Source organism: Stegastes partitus, unplaced genomic scaffold, assembly GCF_000690725.1.
Source record: "Stegastes partitus isolate 25-593 unplaced genomic scaffold, Stegastes_partitus-1.0.2 Scaffold173, whole genome shotgun sequence".
In the NCBI taxonomy this organism is placed as follows: Eukaryota; Metazoa; Chordata; class Actinopteri; family Pomacentridae; genus Stegastes; species Stegastes partitus.
In genome coordinates this window covers 503,707-520,696 of record NW_007577904.1, presented here as the reverse complement: position 1 = coordinate 520,696, position 16,990 = coordinate 503,707, and the positions used below count along the sequence as shown (strand labels likewise).

The 16,990-nt window shown below is 42.4% G+C and overlaps 1 protein-coding gene across 1 annotated transcript in view; it reads right to left on the bottom strand.

Moving 5' to 3' along the window:
• dph6 (diphthamine biosynthesis 6) overlaps nucleotides 1–16,990 on the bottom strand; it is a 58,856-nt gene that overhangs the window by 39,750 nt on the left and 2,116 nt on the right. The window contains exons 3-5 of the mRNA XM_008279862.1: nucleotides 15,040–15,224; nucleotides 1,132–1,205; nucleotides 95–213 (exon numbers count right to left, since the gene is read on the bottom strand). Coding sequence (XP_008278084.1) covers nucleotides 95–213; nucleotides 1,132–1,205; nucleotides 15,040–15,224 — 378 coding nt within the window. The remainder of the gene's footprint in view (nucleotides 1–94; nucleotides 214–1,131; nucleotides 1,206–15,039; nucleotides 15,225–16,990) is intronic.

Genomic DNA, 16,990 nt, shown 5'->3' with positions numbered 1-16,990 from the left:
AAAGTGAAAAGAGACTGAAAAAGGGTGACCAGAAGTGAAGGGACATGAGACTCACCAGCTGGGTGTGACACAAAAGAGTGAGACACAAACTCACCGAAGGCGGCCACTTTGATGAGGATAGCACGGAGGTCAGATGATATCATCTCCGAGAGCAGAGACTCTTGGTCTCGGCGCCACAGGTAGGCCAAGGGCTGCAAACCAAGCCGCAAACATCTGGGAAACAGGTGAAAGGGGTGCAAGGCAGTTATTATTGAATATTTGCCAACTTCACAACAACTTCAAAGCCAACTTGGCTGGGCACCTTCTACATTTGCAGGAAGGTTACCACCCTGATAGGCCCATAGTGCATGCTCCCACCTGCCATGAGAGCCAGCGGCTTTATTCAAGGAGAAGACAAACACAAAAAACTCCATCTTAAGCTCTGGCTTGTCTCTCACATAAACTTATGTGAAACACACATCCACAGCAGGTAACTGGAGCCAAACTGTCTGCACTGCAATGTCTATGGCTCAAAAAATGCCTGGGATGTTTATGTGTATATGTGTGTCTCTAGTGTGTATACAGAGAAACAATAGTTGACTGACAGCAGGATTTGTTAATAAGAACAGAGATTTTGTCCTGCAATGTGTCCAGTCTCTGAAGGTTTGGAAGAAGACAAAACAAAAAGACGACGAGCAAAAGACAAAAACAAGAACAAGAAAGACGTAGAGCTATCTGTGTCACAAACAACCTCTCCATTCTTCATGTGAATCACAGTCGTGTTTCACCCCTAATGGGAAAGTACATTTTTATATTAACAAAATCACGTGACAATTACGAAACTACTGGCTTCATTTCTTTTCTTGAAAAGCAATGGCTCTTCAAAAACAGAACAGAACCACACCATAAAATCAAAGCTAGTCTAAATAAAATCGCATAAACAACACACAGTGTGTGTATATGTGTGTAAACATATCTCAGTCCAAGTTTGGAAAACGCAGTGAGGTAAAGACTACAGAGGATGTACTCTTTTCCTTCAGTAGACCACAGAGCGTGCGTCATTTGAGTTCAGAGGCCTGAGCGCAGTGGGTGTATGTCCACTTTAGATAGAGAGCGTGTTCTAGATCCCGAGTGTTTGTGTGTCTGACTTACACATTTTCCACACGGACCCTCTGGTAATCGGAGAGAATGGCCCCTACAGACACTGCTTCGACACCCTCCTTTTCCTGTGGGGAGGGAAAGATGGAGGAAACTTAACTACAAAGATTTCTTGACTTTTCCATTATACAATACGTGCAACGTGCATTTTACCAGTGATGTCACTGTCTCCCGGGGCCAAATACTCCTTTCTCAGCCTACAATAGTGTCCCAAAGTGTTATCTGAACAGACCCATGCAAACACATGTAAACACACTCACACACAGAGTGAAGAAGACAAAGAAAGCAGATTCCGGACAGCTCATTCACTGGACCACAATCCTGTGGGGATGTTTACACTCTGGTGGTATCAAGGCCTTTATGGTCCAGCCCATATCCCCTGGAGATTTGCGCACATGGCCTTGTGAGCGAACGTGTGTGTTTATGCGTACATGTTGTGATGTTAGTGTGTGAGCGGAGGCACCAGCAGCGCCAAAGGCAGTCGCTGGACCTTATCGGCGGTCTGGTGTAAGCAGGAGACGAGGGCGTCTGGCCGCTGCTTCCATCCTCTGCACACACAGCCAGAAGATGGAACCACAGTGACAACTTGAAGTATCAGCGGAACTTTGTGTCTGTGAGTGGCATGTATCTTTAATATTGCTGAGGGCTAATCTAATTGCTTTTCATATCATATTCATATTTCAGAAACAGTGAGACAACTATGCACTCGAGAGATACTGACACAGCCTTGAGATGCATTCAATCTTCTTACACGAAAACAGGCTTGATCTGGAGTGACACACACAAACAAACACGCACGTGCGCGCAAGAGCTACACGCTGACACACATACATACACAGACATAAATGCACAACCCCCCACCCCTTCACTCACACACACCTGCAGATTCATTAGAACATTACATGGGCTGTAATTAGAATGAGAGGCAAGGGTAGAAGCAGTGGAGGGATGCACAAGTCTCCAGTAAATTACCTTGTAGCCATTATCAATTTCCCTGGCTACTGGTCCTTAAGATAACCCCCCACCCCTCCTTTTCCCTGTGGTCCCTTCCTGCAATTTTTCTCTGCCTGATAAACATGCTGATTAAAGCGAACAGCGTGTAAACCTTTGATACTTTCCTAAATGAAATCCATGCCCTGCCTGGGGCCTGATGCTGAGCTGAAATGCACTGTGTCTCACACACGCAAACACACACCGCTCCACATAGGCGTGCCAGCTAATCAGATAAAGGATGTGCGTGTCCGTGTATGTCTCTGTGTGTGTGTGTATGTCTCTGTGTGTGTGTGTGTGTGTGTGTGTGTGTGTGTGTGTGTGTGTGTGTGTGTGTGGTGTTCGCGGGGCAGCAGAGGACGGGAGGTATAAAAGCTGAAGCTAAACACACACAGACAAACACACAGCTACAATTTAACTCTCTGACCTAAAGTTAAACACCAAGAGATCTTAAGGAGGGATTCGGCACTCGAGTTTTAATATCTCTCCAATGTGTCCGACACTGGAATGTACATTATAGTCAATTCCACTGCCCGGTGACAGTAATTAAGTCAGACTGATAACATTTCAGCCCAGCACAGAACGAAGGGGGCTGCAGGCAGTGTCATGTAATTCTAGGTAAGCCTTAAGGCCAGCACTCTATTCTAATACAATGATAACCTTTTTCCTAAATGCAACTGTCACTCCCTAAAGAGGCAAATTAGGAGGTAAAGAGCGGGATAAGGAGAGACAGAGAGAAAGATATACAAATGAGAGTGTTCAAGGAGTGCGCTACATCAGCACCAATTTGGTCCGTTGCCTTTAAACTTGGCAGGACCTGACAGAATATCAGAGCATCAGAGCAAAAAAAAACAAGCAACAGATTCGTCTTGCATTTCTGTCTCTCTGTCTCCCTCTATCTCCTTTTTCTCAGGAGGCAGACTGTTGTAGGTACTTGGACCTCTCAGGTTCGACTCTGCCTAGACTAATTAAGTGGCTTTCCTTCTACTGGCTCTTATTACATCACATCACGCAGCCTCATACCCGAGCACACTCACCACTAACCATAACACAAGACAAATTTCTCACACATCCCCTTGTTTTTCAATGGAGTCTCCAGCTACTACAGCATTTGGCAACAGCTTTGGGAAATGATTATTTTTGGATGTGGTTCTGTTTTTGTCGCTATTATGGCTATCACCAGGAGACAGGCAGGAATGAGGGGGCAGCTAATGCCGCTCTGGATGTGATTTTACAAATTCTAGCCATACTTTCTCATCCTCTGTGGGAGAAGGTAGGATAAATTATTGTGAAGAAGGGGGATACGTACGTATAAATCTGAATTGATGGATATTATGGGAATTGTTCTATGTGTATTCATGATGCCATAAAAAATACAAACTTTGATTTTATAGTAGCTGAAAAATTTATCAAAATGGTTTATAGTGGAAATATTTGACAAAGCGACTAGGTAGCTCATGAAGCACAGTATAATAATAAATAATAATAAAATCTTTATGAGAGCTATCCGACTAAACGATGTTTTGACTGCATTAGAGGTGGGATCTGGGTAACATAAAGATAAATCAAGGCAGAGGTCATCAGGAGGCCTATGACCCACAAACCACTTTTCTTTCTTCATGACTGTTGGCACCAGATCTGAAGAAAGAGTTCCCTCCCTGTCCCGATTCTGTGTCACTTTTCTTTTTTCAACATTTAATGACCCCAGTTCATTAAAGGAAGCCTCACCTGATCCAGGACCCGAGGCCCTGCATTAACTTATGCCCAGAGCGGGACTAATTCTGGCGTGGCGTTGTGCAACAGTGCAACCCCCTAGCAGCTCCGTCAGAGGCAGACTAAACAAAGGCCTGGCCTGGCTTCCCCTGTCCTCTCCGGCAGGCAGAAAAGCTATTAATGAGGATCTATGGCCCAGAGCAATGGAAGTCCTTAGTCCCCCCCAGTCATGTCCATCAGGGTACTTAGCCCCATGCAGTCATTAACTTCTGTTACTAATTGTCAAATTCATTAAACTAATCCTTCCCCCACATCCGGATGTCTCCCGTGGAAATGGATGGAGAGGGCTGAGTTATTAAGATGTCAGCTGTGGAGAAGATTAAGGCCAGCAGACATGCTCCACAAAGAAACGATACGGCCATTAAACTCTATATCAAGGTAGTGTGCGTGATATACTTTGTAATTATATATACATTCATCTTGGTAAGGGAGTAAAAGACTGGTTCAAATGTATTCACAGTCACAGACATGCCTTCAGTCAAGATATGTATCTGCCCCAAAGATACATACACGGAAATCATAAAGGAAAAGAATTCAACTTGAGAATGCAGCTATTTTATCAGCTCTCTGCTCTAAAGGTACTTTCCAATGCCACATATTCAGTCAGGGTAATATTCAACAGTCAAAGCCATTAACAGCAACCAAGGCAATTAGAAAGCCATAAAATATTAAAAATTCAATATTCATATTCATATGGAATACATCAGAACCCTCATTAACTCTCTCTCAATGGCTGTCACAATGAGGTCTTAATTATACACCCTAACAATACAAAGCTCCATTTTGCAAAATGGTGGGTTTCCAAAATGCCTGTTTCATTCTGTTCTGACAAGTCGGAGTTCAGAGTTGGCAGATCTTAACTATTAGTGACACAAGGCTACAAATTTCCATTTCAAAATCCTCTTTTTGTCAAGTCCAAAGTTGTTGACGTTCACACTGTATTATACTGCTGCCTCCTGTATGTAGCGTGCTCGTCTGCGATAGCAGGGAGGTGGGGAAGAGGACAAGACGGGGAAATTAATTAAAGTGGTTTGAATGACAGTTTGCTCAAGGGCACCGGGGCACCATCACGTACTCTCCGTTTCCGCAATCACACTGTCACATCGTCACCGTGTCTGACCCCACAGCCTCCGATCCCGGCCCCCTTCTCTTCAGCATTCCCTCTCCTCCTCTTCATCCCTCTTTTCCTGGATCCATCAAGTAAGTGACTGGATGCGACACGGTTTTAATGTTGTCTGCATTAGATCAGCTCTGGGCCTGTTGTAATGTAATGGGATTGTTCTCCCCTGTTCGCCTACATGGTAGGAACATGGGGAGGAGGGGTTGGACCTTGTTGTAGCAGCTCAAGTAGATGTGGTACAGGGGATGGGGCCTGCTGGGGTCAAGCGATTGTGTTTAATGTAATGCGGACATAGTCCCGGGGCGTGTTGGGTTGTCCTGACAGCTCTGACATGCCAAACTGACAGGAAGCTTAGTATGAGCTTAGTAGGAGGAGACACTGCTTATTTGTTGTAAATCAGCTTTCTCATTATTATTCTGTTGTACTCCAAGGTGACTCACTGAGTTGGTAGAGGACTGATAGGACGTGGAGAGGTGTTCACATTGTAAAGAATATCGTTTGGTATATTGTTACCCAGTATTTACAAAATTCTATTCTTCTTATAAAGAATACACCGACACTGAAACACTGCGAACTACGTCTGATCCATCAAAACAAAGCAACAAATGGACATGCAGGCTTAGCGAATATCTTTGTAAAATAAACACGGGCCAAAATCTTGTTTTAAAAGGCTTTCAGAAACATTCCCTTTGGTAAATTGGTGGGGCTGTGTGTTTGAAGCAGCTGTTGAAAGACGGGCTCTTCCTTTGTGCTTGTGGATGGGCTGGCGAGATGAGTCAACTCGTGTCAGTCCTCAACCATACAGAGTGGTGCAATAAGAAAAACAAAGTTCTCACAAAGCCAGCTGCTCATAAACCTAAATGCCCCGACCGGTTCCTGAGATGATGCAGGTCAGAGTTACAAGGAGGGGAGAGAGGAAGCAGACTCGGGGAGAGCATTATCCTTAACTGAGGCCACTATGCAGGTCGACCAGCAAACAGAGGATATGACATGAGACATTGTCTCTTCAACATGACGAGTGAGGGACGCTTATCAACCCACAGCGATGTGACGAGTGACAGGCCAGTGTGCACTGATTAGGGTGAGCAGAAAAATGAAAAAGAAGCTGCTGGTTTCATTCACGGATGCATTACTGCAGCTTTTCATGGCTGAGCTTGTATTTTGTACAGTTTCCTAGCCTGAAGTTTACACACACACACACACACACACACACACACACACACACACATAGTCTCTCTTTGGTGTTGGATAGTGATTCATTTACAATGACAGAGCTGTTTTCAGCAATACAGCCTGAGCATAAATATGCCGTGAAGCACAGCTGGAAAATGTAGAAATTCATCAGGGTTAAAAAGTAGAGAGATTAACGTTTCACGAGTTTCCTCTCAGATATATATGGTTACGTAAACACAGGCCCAGCCAGTCGTCAGGCAGGGAGGGAGAGGGCCTTCGCCAAAGCAAGCACAAAGGCCAGTTTCAGCAGGCCAAGGACAAGGAGGCTTTCCATATCAACACACATGGAAAACTAAATGTAGGTAAGAAGCAGTGAGACATACGGTTGTTTACCGATGCGCTGCATGTCCATGAATACTTGCAATTCAAGCAAACATGTTCAGCTATTCCTGGGTGGTAAAAATATAATATTAGAATGTTTTTTCTAAATTAATCAAATGGTCACATTAAGCTTTAACTTTCAGTTGATCAACTCTTCAGAGTTTTTTTTTTTGTTTTGTTTTTTTAAAAGGGAAAGAAAAGTAATTTCCTCCAAACATTCAAGGTCTTGCCTTTCACCATTAAAAGGATCGGATGTTCCAACAAATAAGCATCAGCAATAGTTTATTGCAGAGCATAAAACAAAGTCATAACCCCAGCTCTGTCATAGAAACATTCCCACTTGGCTGAGGTAAGAGTGTTTGAGCATCTGAGACAGGAAGTTGCTTCCAGAGAGCAGGACGGACAGAATCAAAGAGCGAGTCTCATGCCACAGAGAGGTAAACTATGTCAGTTGCTTTTTATGGTCCAGAACAAGCACCTAGTCCACGGGGTGTATGCTAACACATATTGATGTCCATGTATACGCGTGCACACACACACTCCAAAATGTAAATGTTTTTCTGGTGAGGTCAGGTTCCAGGTTCTTGGCATTTTGGCTCTCCTGTCCTCCATCCTCTAAAGCTCCAACAGACATCATGGACCCCCCCCTCGCTCCCCAGAGAGAGACTAGAGGAAAATATAGCTGTGATGCTGGTTTAACCCACTCTCCAGACTCCAGACAGTGTTTTTCTATGGCTGGTTATGACTTTAGCGGCGGGAGGTGATGGGGCCCGCCACAAATATTTCTTGAGGGGAATGGTTCACAAAATAACACATAAAAGCCCTCTTAATTTTTGAGTAGATGAATGGCAGGGAGTTGAAAGACTTAACACTTTTCCTAAGCTGTCTGTTCTGAGGCAAACAGTTTAGGGCCTGGCTAGCTGTTGATACAGGTTCATTTAAACAGGTTTTATTACAAGTTCAATCTCCTCCATTATTCATGTTTTTTTTTTCTTTAATAGCTCGATTATATTTTACATTTTTGATGCCCTGAGAGTGAAAACAACTGGCTTGAGCAATGTGTTAACCTTCCGCCATGTAAATTACATTTTCAGGAAAAGCTGAAATGTGAAGAGACACAACAAATCTCTGATATTCAAAAGCAGCCATGACTGTAAAAAAGACATCCAAAGGCATTTTGAAGAAAACATGACAAGCTCCACACAATGACAAAAAGGAGGAAAAAGTGTAATCTGTTTAGCCAGGGACTTGAAAATGATTACAGATTTCCCCTAATTTTTAATATGAACAATCCAACAAGGAAGAAAAATTATAGCAATACATTTTACATAATGGTGTATTTACTTCAAGGCATAACAGAACATATTAGCCAATATCTCAAATGCAAATAACCTTTAGAAACATCTACAATTCATCCAGCATCAAAATAAAACCAGCAAATAAGACTGTAAAGACACACGTTCCTCATTGGAACAATGTTCAACCAAGCAGTGTAGTGGTTCATGCCCTTGGCAAGGCGAGATAAGGCTATCAGCTTCCATCATCGCTAAACAAGATTGAGCAAAGTACATTAAGCAGAAAAATACAAACAAATTACAAAGGCTTGAGGCTTGACTCTTTATCTAATGTTTGTGGGGACTGCTAGCGTCAGTTGGTGGGAAATGGGCCTGCATCTAATAGATCCTGTCCCACCACTTCCACACGGCCAGCGAACAATACACAGTGCCATTATCTCAGCGCTAATGCTATCCTTCCTCATGTGCAAAACAAGCCTGCAATCTCAGCCCCACTGCCACTGTGTCGACCAACATAAATACAAGCATCTCAGACCAAAGGAAAAGATAACAATGGCTATCACATAGAGGGGCAACACAGAGAGAGAGACAGCCGTTTGCAGGAATCTATACTTGCTCATGCTGTAATACATCCCTAAATGGGGCACTGTAAAGTTTGTTGAAAGGTAATAAAACAAACTTTCCACACAGTGATTATCCATTGGCACTAGATTGCTTGTAAGCAACTTCCAATAACACCATTTAGAAGTCTCTCTGCACCACAAACCAGCTACAACAAGCTTGCATTAGCTTAGTTATTGATCTGGTCTCCTAAACCCTCGCTGTGACCCCAGAGGTCATGATTTATGTATTAAGCAGCTTTTTAAAGAAATCCATTTTCCTGTTGAGCCCCCGATGTACGTCTAATGCGGCACCATGCCGGTAATCAGAGAAGGGCTGTGTGTTTGATTTTGACCCCCCCCTCCCCTCCTTTATAGTTCACACCCCTCCTCAACATCTTGTCTCACAACACCTCAGCTGCCTAATCAATACTACAGAGCTCCTGGTTCAACTGGAGATTCCTCCGCCTGCCTGCCAGCCAGCCTGCCTGCCCTCCTCCTCCTCTCTGTTCCTTTCTTTCTCCTCTCCCTCGGTCCTTCTCCCCTCTTCCCTCGCAGCAGGATGCACCTCCATCAGGGCACCAGCAACCAGACAGTGCCAGGCTTCTGAAGGGTCCAGATGAAAGTTCGACGACAATACAATGGAGACAAAGATACCAGGAGAAGAAAGTGGAAGGAGGGAGAGGGAAGAACGAAGAAGAATGTTTGGACTTGTGGACAGACTGCCTCAGCGATCTCAGAGGGCCCCAGTCCTGTCTCCTGATGTGGATAATAGAGCGACAATAGTGGCTGAGGATGAGGGAGGGAGTGTGTGTAATAAAGGTCAGGAAAAACAGGGAATGGGGGAAGAGTGTGTGCGAGTCGAGGAGAAGGATTATCCCACTAAACACAAGATGTTTTTAGATACACCAGTGGAAGGGAACGTTACATCTACAAAGGCCAAAGGTCTCCGTTCACCTCTTTGGGACTTTTCCTAACAGCGAGTAAAAGAACTGAGGGAAGCTGGGTGTTGACCTGCGATATCCAAAAAAACAAAAGAACTGTGAAGAAAAAGCATTTTCTAAAAAGTCGAATGCATAACAGGACGGGAAATTAGATTTGAAAGTAACATTTCCATGGTTGGCAATGCTGGGTCTCAGGATGACAGAGATGTTACAGCGCTGCTAATTAGAGCTGGCAGAATAGAACATGTGCATAGATATCATCTATTGTTCCTCATCACTCTAATGAGCTTAAATGTCTTTGTCTTTATTCATCAGCTCAAAGGTTGCAGAGTTGCTGCGATGGAGTCATTTTCTTTTTATATATTATCTATTAGTACATCATGTGATTGAAGCTACGATTGCATCGCTCCAGAACTCGCAGCCACACAGGTTCTTTCACATCTTTGTGTTGTAAAAAAATATATATGTGTTTCATAAAGAACAATTTAACAACTAATATTTCGAAACATCTACTTTGGTGCAACATTGGTTTGGTGTGCAGCTGGATCTGACAGAGGGAAAGAGACGATAGCGCTCCTGTCTACCCTGGAGTGTTGAAAGAAGGCAAACTGGGGGGAAAAGAGAGGCAGAGGTGTGCAAGGAGAACAGAGATAGACCTGTTATCATGTAACAGAGGCCTGGTTTGACCTGACCTTGAACACACGAGCGTGCATGCATGCACACACACACACACACACACACACACACACACACACACACACGAGCAGGTCACGGGGCATAAAGAGCCACTGTGTCAGGTCACAGAGCACAGAGAGAAGGATAAAGGACTTGAGGGATGTGATATGACTAATATGAGGGGTTTTGCAGGCCTTCGGGGGGACTGGCGTTACAGCCGGGGGTGACTGACACTGTTGATCTGTATCACACATCACAGCAAATCACAACAGAGGATAGCAGACCAACCACACAATGAAGGATGGACACACAACCTACAAAATCAAATTTCAAGAAATCCACACAAACACGGACGCGTGTTCACGAAGAAAGAGTGAGTATTTTAAATTTAAACCACAAATCTTTAACAGTTACATACACTTATCTTTTAATATAATGCTTCTATTAGTTTTCCAGCCTAACAGAGGACACAAAGATGTCATCTATGAAAATATAGCCTTAAGCTTTAGATATCTGAAAGCGCCCCACCAAAACTGTTATTTCTCCCTCTCAAAAGAGCAGGTTCAAAGATCAGCACCTAGCAGGATGGGACCAGGTACGGTGTGGCTTGCATGTCTATCAGGTTACACACTTCAAAGAAACACTGCCATACACAGCCAGCGATGAGAGCAAAGGGGCCAAGGATAGGGCCACATTGTCATTCTGCCATTATCACTACTGCCAGGGAATGGATAGCTCATTTTTTTTCTATTATAATTGGGCTTTTTTCCTCTATCAACAATGGTTCTGAAGAATATGATCTCTTCCTTTGAATCTTTTGAATGGCTCCAAACATTCTCAGAGGCCAAAGTGTACGGAGTGTGTTTGGTCCGTCAGATAATAGGAACGATCCATAGATGGCACTGTTGGCTCATGCTACAAGTCTGTTGCCAACACTGCAAAGGAAGGAGGAGGGAAGAAAATCCACTTAAAACTCATCAACTTTGGATCTGAGAAAAAAAAAAAAAGAAAAAATCTTTCATCTACGCTCAAGTGTCATTTGCCAAATATAATCTTGTAACTTCTAATTAATTCAAACTGCTAGAAAGAATCTTTCAAAATATCACACTTTCCAAACAGAATGCATTTTTTTCATTCTAAAACTGTTCTTTCCCAGCAATGGTGATTTAACAGCTCATTATCAAAAAGAAGTGTTTTTTCTTTTCCCCCACTCTTCCCTCCCCCATCCCCCCAAATCATTTCTTTCACTAATCAACAACACCCGGAACTTTATAGTCGTAAAAACATGTTTTTTATTTTATTTTTTAGAAATGAAATAAACTTGAAATATGTACTGAACTTGACTGAATGTGACCATAATCTATGACTTTTTAAAACAATGTCTGACTCAGTGTGACAGAATTTTGTAAGTTTCTAATTACAGAGAATGGAATAACTCACATGGGTTTACTACCTTGCATCGTACAGAACAAATGGTACAAGTTAGTCAACCTATCGATTAATGAGAATGTCAAAAAAGCAACTTCACAGAGCAGCAACTTGAAATTTGAGATTAAAAAAAAAAAAAAAAAGTTGTATTCGTATGGCTGCCGTCACTCAGTGAGCGAGAGAGGAAGCCTGTTGTTTATGGTGCAGGTCTGCTGATGATGGTAAGAGGGGTAAACGGGGAGACGACTGGAGGTCTGCTCGCCGGCGAGGCCCCCCATGGGAGCCCAACTGCCCTGATCTATGGCCTGTCTGACTGGTGAGGTCAGACCAGAGAAGCCCTGGAAATGGGAAATTAGCAGCCCTTTGCAATTAGAGCCCTGACCACAGGCAGAGATGGAATATTGCATCACATAACACAGAGATGTCTAATATTTGACCGTGAATATTCACACGAAGCCAAAAACTAGAAATTAGATTGCGTGAATGTTTCTGCACTCACAAGAAGACACAAAATCAAGAACTCTCTCATGTAGCTGCATGCGTAAAGCTGCCGATTTACACAGAAGATGGCAAAGAAAGTCAGGCAGAGGGTGCGAAATGCCCTGAGGCAGGCTGACTGGCCCTTGCCACTGAGGCAGTGTGTGGACATGCATGGGCCCTGGAGCAGTCCTAAGCTCCAGATAAACATGTCTCCACACAGACCTACAGGAGGAACCGTGCATACCCCCCACTCCACGCCTCTCATTTACACCGAACCAAGCCAACTCCCATCTCAACAACAAACTCCTATCCACAATCCCACAAGAAGCGCTTAAATTTTGATGCTGCCAGCTGAAATAAGAGTTTGTACAGGGGTGCAGGGGGGATAAAGTGTTACACAGGATCAATCCCACACCCTGTTTGCGCTGACAGCAGGGAAAGCTTTTGCTGCTGTTGAAATGTGTGTCCAGGTAGCTTTCTCATGGCTGCAGGCGGTCAGGTAGGCAGGCAGCGCCAGCGGTGTATTAAACACACACGCGGTTATCTCAAACCTGTCAGTCAGCCACCCTGTACCACACTGGACCACCGAGGTCTCATACATAATTTGGCATCAAATGAATATTTTCTCAGTGTCCTGGCAAAAGTGGTATTTGATGAAATATTAATTTGGTGATTAATTTTTGCATCTGATCTTCTGTCAAGTGAGATGAAAAAAAGAATTGAATTTTTCCTGTGAAGCCATTGTTCAAGGGCACCTCTCTCCAACTTTGCACATAAAACTTTGATTAACTGATACAACAGGCGCACTATTTTTCCAGAGTAAGATAAAAAGAAAACTTACTCCACTTTGAAAGTGAAATTAAGACATACTAAATAAGACAGGCTAAAAGCAGTAACATGGCTTTTTAATCTCTCCCAGGTAGATTGATTGCTCTGCAGGCAAGGTTTCTGTGAGACAGCATGATGGGCAATGAAGTGACGCTGAATCTGTACAGGAGGACTTGTAAAAGTGTGAACAGTGTGACATAAAGTGCACTCAGAAAGTATTCAGATCTTTTCACTTTTTCACATTTTGTTATGTTTGTCACATTGATATAAGCATTCAGAGCGTCTACTCAGTAGTTAGTTGAAGCACCTTTGGCAACGATAACAGTCTTGATTCTTCATGACACGACAAGTTTAGATTTCAGGATTTTAGGCCGTTATCTCTACAAACAATCTAAAATTCTGTCAAGTTTGGAAGGGAACCATCAGTAAACAGTCATTTTTTTTTACATTTTTCCAGAGATGTTTGATTGGGCCACTCAAGGACAGTCAGAGTTGTCCAAAAGCTCTTTCAGTATTGTACCGGCTGTGTGCGTTGGGTCATTACCCTGTGTGCCATCCTGAACACTCTGTTGTAGATGTAATGAAGGAAATCTCTACATTTTGCTCTGATCAGTCTCACTGTTATTGCTGCTCAACAACTCCCCCATAGCATAATGCTGCCACCACCATGCTGGAATGGGGTTGGGGAAGGTTATGACATGACACTTAAAATTCCTCCAAATAGTTCAATGTTGGTTTGATCAGGCCAGAGAATGTTGTTTTTCACAATCTGGTGCTTTTTTTCCAAGTGGGCTTCCATGTGTCTTTCACTGAAAAGAAGCTTGTATCAGGCCACTCAGATTGGTGGATGCTGCAGTGATGGCTTTCGTGGAAGTTTCTCTCATCCTCACACATGATCTCTGGTGTTCTGCCAGAGTGACCATCAGTTTCTTTCTTTAACTAAGGTTCTTCTCCTCTGATGCTCTGTTTGGCCAGCTCTAGGAAGGGTTTTGGTTGTTCCAAACTTCTCATATTTAAGAATTATGGAGGCTCTTTTGCTCTTGAGAATTTTAAATGAGGCAAAAAAAAAAAAAATTCTGTATCCTTCCCCCGATCTACGCCTCGATAAAATCCTGTCTCCAAGCTCTGCATATCGTTCCCTCAACCTCATGGCTAAGTTTTTGCTTTAAAAGCTGCTGTCAGCTGTGAGACCTAATGTAGAAAGGTTTGTGATCTTTCCAAATCATGTTTAATGAATTAACAAAAAGGATTGCTATAAGGTAATAATCAAGGTGATCAAGAAAAATGGGAGGCATTTGAGCTCAATTTTTGGTGCTATAGTAAGGGGTCTGAATGGTTATGTCTACGTAAACTTTATTTTATTTTTTCTTCTGTAATAAATTAGCAAAACTTTCAAAAAATCTGTTTTTGCTTTGCCATTAATTCATATTGATTATAGATTGACCGGGGTAAAAATGAATTAAAATGATTTTAACATTACACAACAATATAACAAAATGTGTAAAAACTGAAGCAATCTGAATACTTTCTGAATGCTCTGTATGTCATAAGCTGAAATGATAAGTTCGTATGGTAGTGCTTTGAGAGCTTGTTCACTATATTTGTGCAAAAGTAGGTTTGTAAACATGCATGAGAGTGCCTGTGCACAAACAGCACATCATTTTGGGCATTCCTTTACATGCGCATAATTAAAATAGATTTGTTAATTAACAAACCAATCCAAGACGTAGTGGAACTGTGAATGTGTGCTGCTCAAAAGAACCACCAAACCACAACAAAGCTAACGCAAGAACATGGACTTCAGTTTAATACAGTTTAGTAGACGGGTACAGCAGTGGGATGCACATGCTGCTTTGCTTCTTTTAAGTATAAAATTTGTCAACTGGTTGTTAATGTTAAAAAGTTGCGGTAAACTGATCAACTCTTTTTCTGCTTTACGTTGTTAAACTGTTTCTACTCATTTTGTATTTCAAACTGAAAAAATATTACAGATACCTACAGTGGTGATGGAGCCTTGATGCTTTATTGATGTTAATGATAAAGGCACATAAAGTAAATTAAAAAAGAATACTGTGCAGAAAATAAAATGCCATGAAGTCCTCCAGTATTAGGGCCTCTTGATTAGAAGACATGGATTGAAAACCTAAACGTCCAGCAGCAACTCTTCTCACTGCCACACAGTTAGGATAACAAAATATTTTAACAGATAAACCTACCTTGACGAGGAGCAGCAGCTGATACAGATCCTCCACCTCATCCCCTTCTGTCTCACTGTAGTTTCTGCTGGTGTCCAGGCTGGACCCCTGGATGGTGCGTCTGTACAGAGGCAACTCCATGGCGTCAGCATACAGCTCTATAGCCTGGTGGCCCACTGTCTGGTACATGTAGCTGTCCAACTCATCTACGTCATGAAGGAAAACATCTTAGAGCCTGAGTCTGATGAAAACTTACTAAAAATGTGTCTGACAAAAGGGATGACAAGTTCACTAAAATGTGCAGGTGAAAATAATCAACTGGAAACAACAATATTTTGGCTTATTTCCGGTTGGGGCTAGATTCTAGCTAGATAGATACTTCTAGCCGCTAGAAGTAAATATCATTAAAGTGAAAAATATCTGCTAATTACTTTTATTATAAATAAATTACCTGTATAGATTAAAAACATAAAACAAATTTCTTATTCTGTAGGAAAAATGGGACTGCAAGGTGGATCGGTGGATAGCATCGTTGCCTCGCAGCTAGAAGGTCACCAGTTCGCGTCCTGGTGAGGACACCCTGGATCTTTCTGAGTGGAGTTTGCATGTTCTCCCTGTGCAGCGTGGGTTCTGTCCGGGTTCTCTGACTTCCTCCCACAAGGTCCAAATACATGTTGAGGTTAATTGGTGATTCTAAAATGTCCGTAGGTGTGAATGTGAGTGTGCTTGGTTGTCTGTCTCTAAGTGTAGCCCTGTGATAGACTGGTGACCTGTCCAGGGTGTCCCCTGCCTTCACCCTGAGTCAGCTGGGATAGACTCCAGCCCCCCATGACCCTAGTGAGGATTAAGTGGTGTATAGATAATGGATGGATGGATACTTTTTAATAAACTTGTCACTGTGAAAACAGCAATGATAGAAAACCCAAAAAGTGATCACATTTGGAAAGTTAAATGTTCCAATAACTATTTCTTTTGTCTCATATTTTACAGGTTTCACTATTTTGGCAGCGATTATCTAAACACGCGGCCTTGTGACTAAATGGTCACTGTTCCATTCTGCAGATGGACAAAATAAATGTGGATGGGTAAAGCATAAAAACAGCATTTGCTCCTTTCACATTAAAACCACGAAGATGCTCTTGACAAAGGCCCTTAAACTGTTCCTGCTCAGACAGAGCTGCTCAGCTGCCAGTATAGATCCACTGGGTCAGGATTTTAGAGGGCAGTTTCCAAGTGTGAATGTGTTTAACTGCATAAGCGTGAACTAGGGATGAAAAATGTATCCGTGGCTGATAAGCATATCAATTAAATTCATTTTATTGTTCCAGCACTGGAATTTCAGCCAATAGTTATGTCTGATGCTGCAGGCAAGAAATGTCATGCAAAACCTCTCTGTGTGTGAAGAGTTTTGCCTCTCTCCTCTGGTCTGCTCTCTTTTGAGGTTTGTTTACATGAAAGTGGGGCTTTTCATACTTAACAGGGACGCATAGTCACGAAAGTGAATCAGACAATTGGTTGTATCATACTGAAATCAATGATTACAGTCTCTGTACTGCCTGTACATTGAACAAAATCTGTCAGTAAGACAGACAGTATAAGCAATTTATCAAAACACTGTCAGACCAAAAAAAAGTGTCTTCAGCCACTTCCCTCAGAGCCAACTCACTGCATCCACGCCTGGTATGTTTTTCACAAATATAGAGAGCAAATTCTTACAAGCAAGCAACAAATGAATTCATTAACCTCATTAGTTAAGCATCTCTCTGTAATTTTGTTGAATTCTAATAGGACAGAGAGGAACGAGTTTATTGTAAAAGATGCATATTTTTTCTTAACACTTAAGTTCAATTGGTTTAGGTAACCATGAATTAGTCAAACGATAAGTTATCTGAAGTTATTCTCAGGATTTTTTGCCTTTACATGGCTGTCAAAAAAAAGTTTTGGTATGAATCCATCTACATATTAAAAAAAA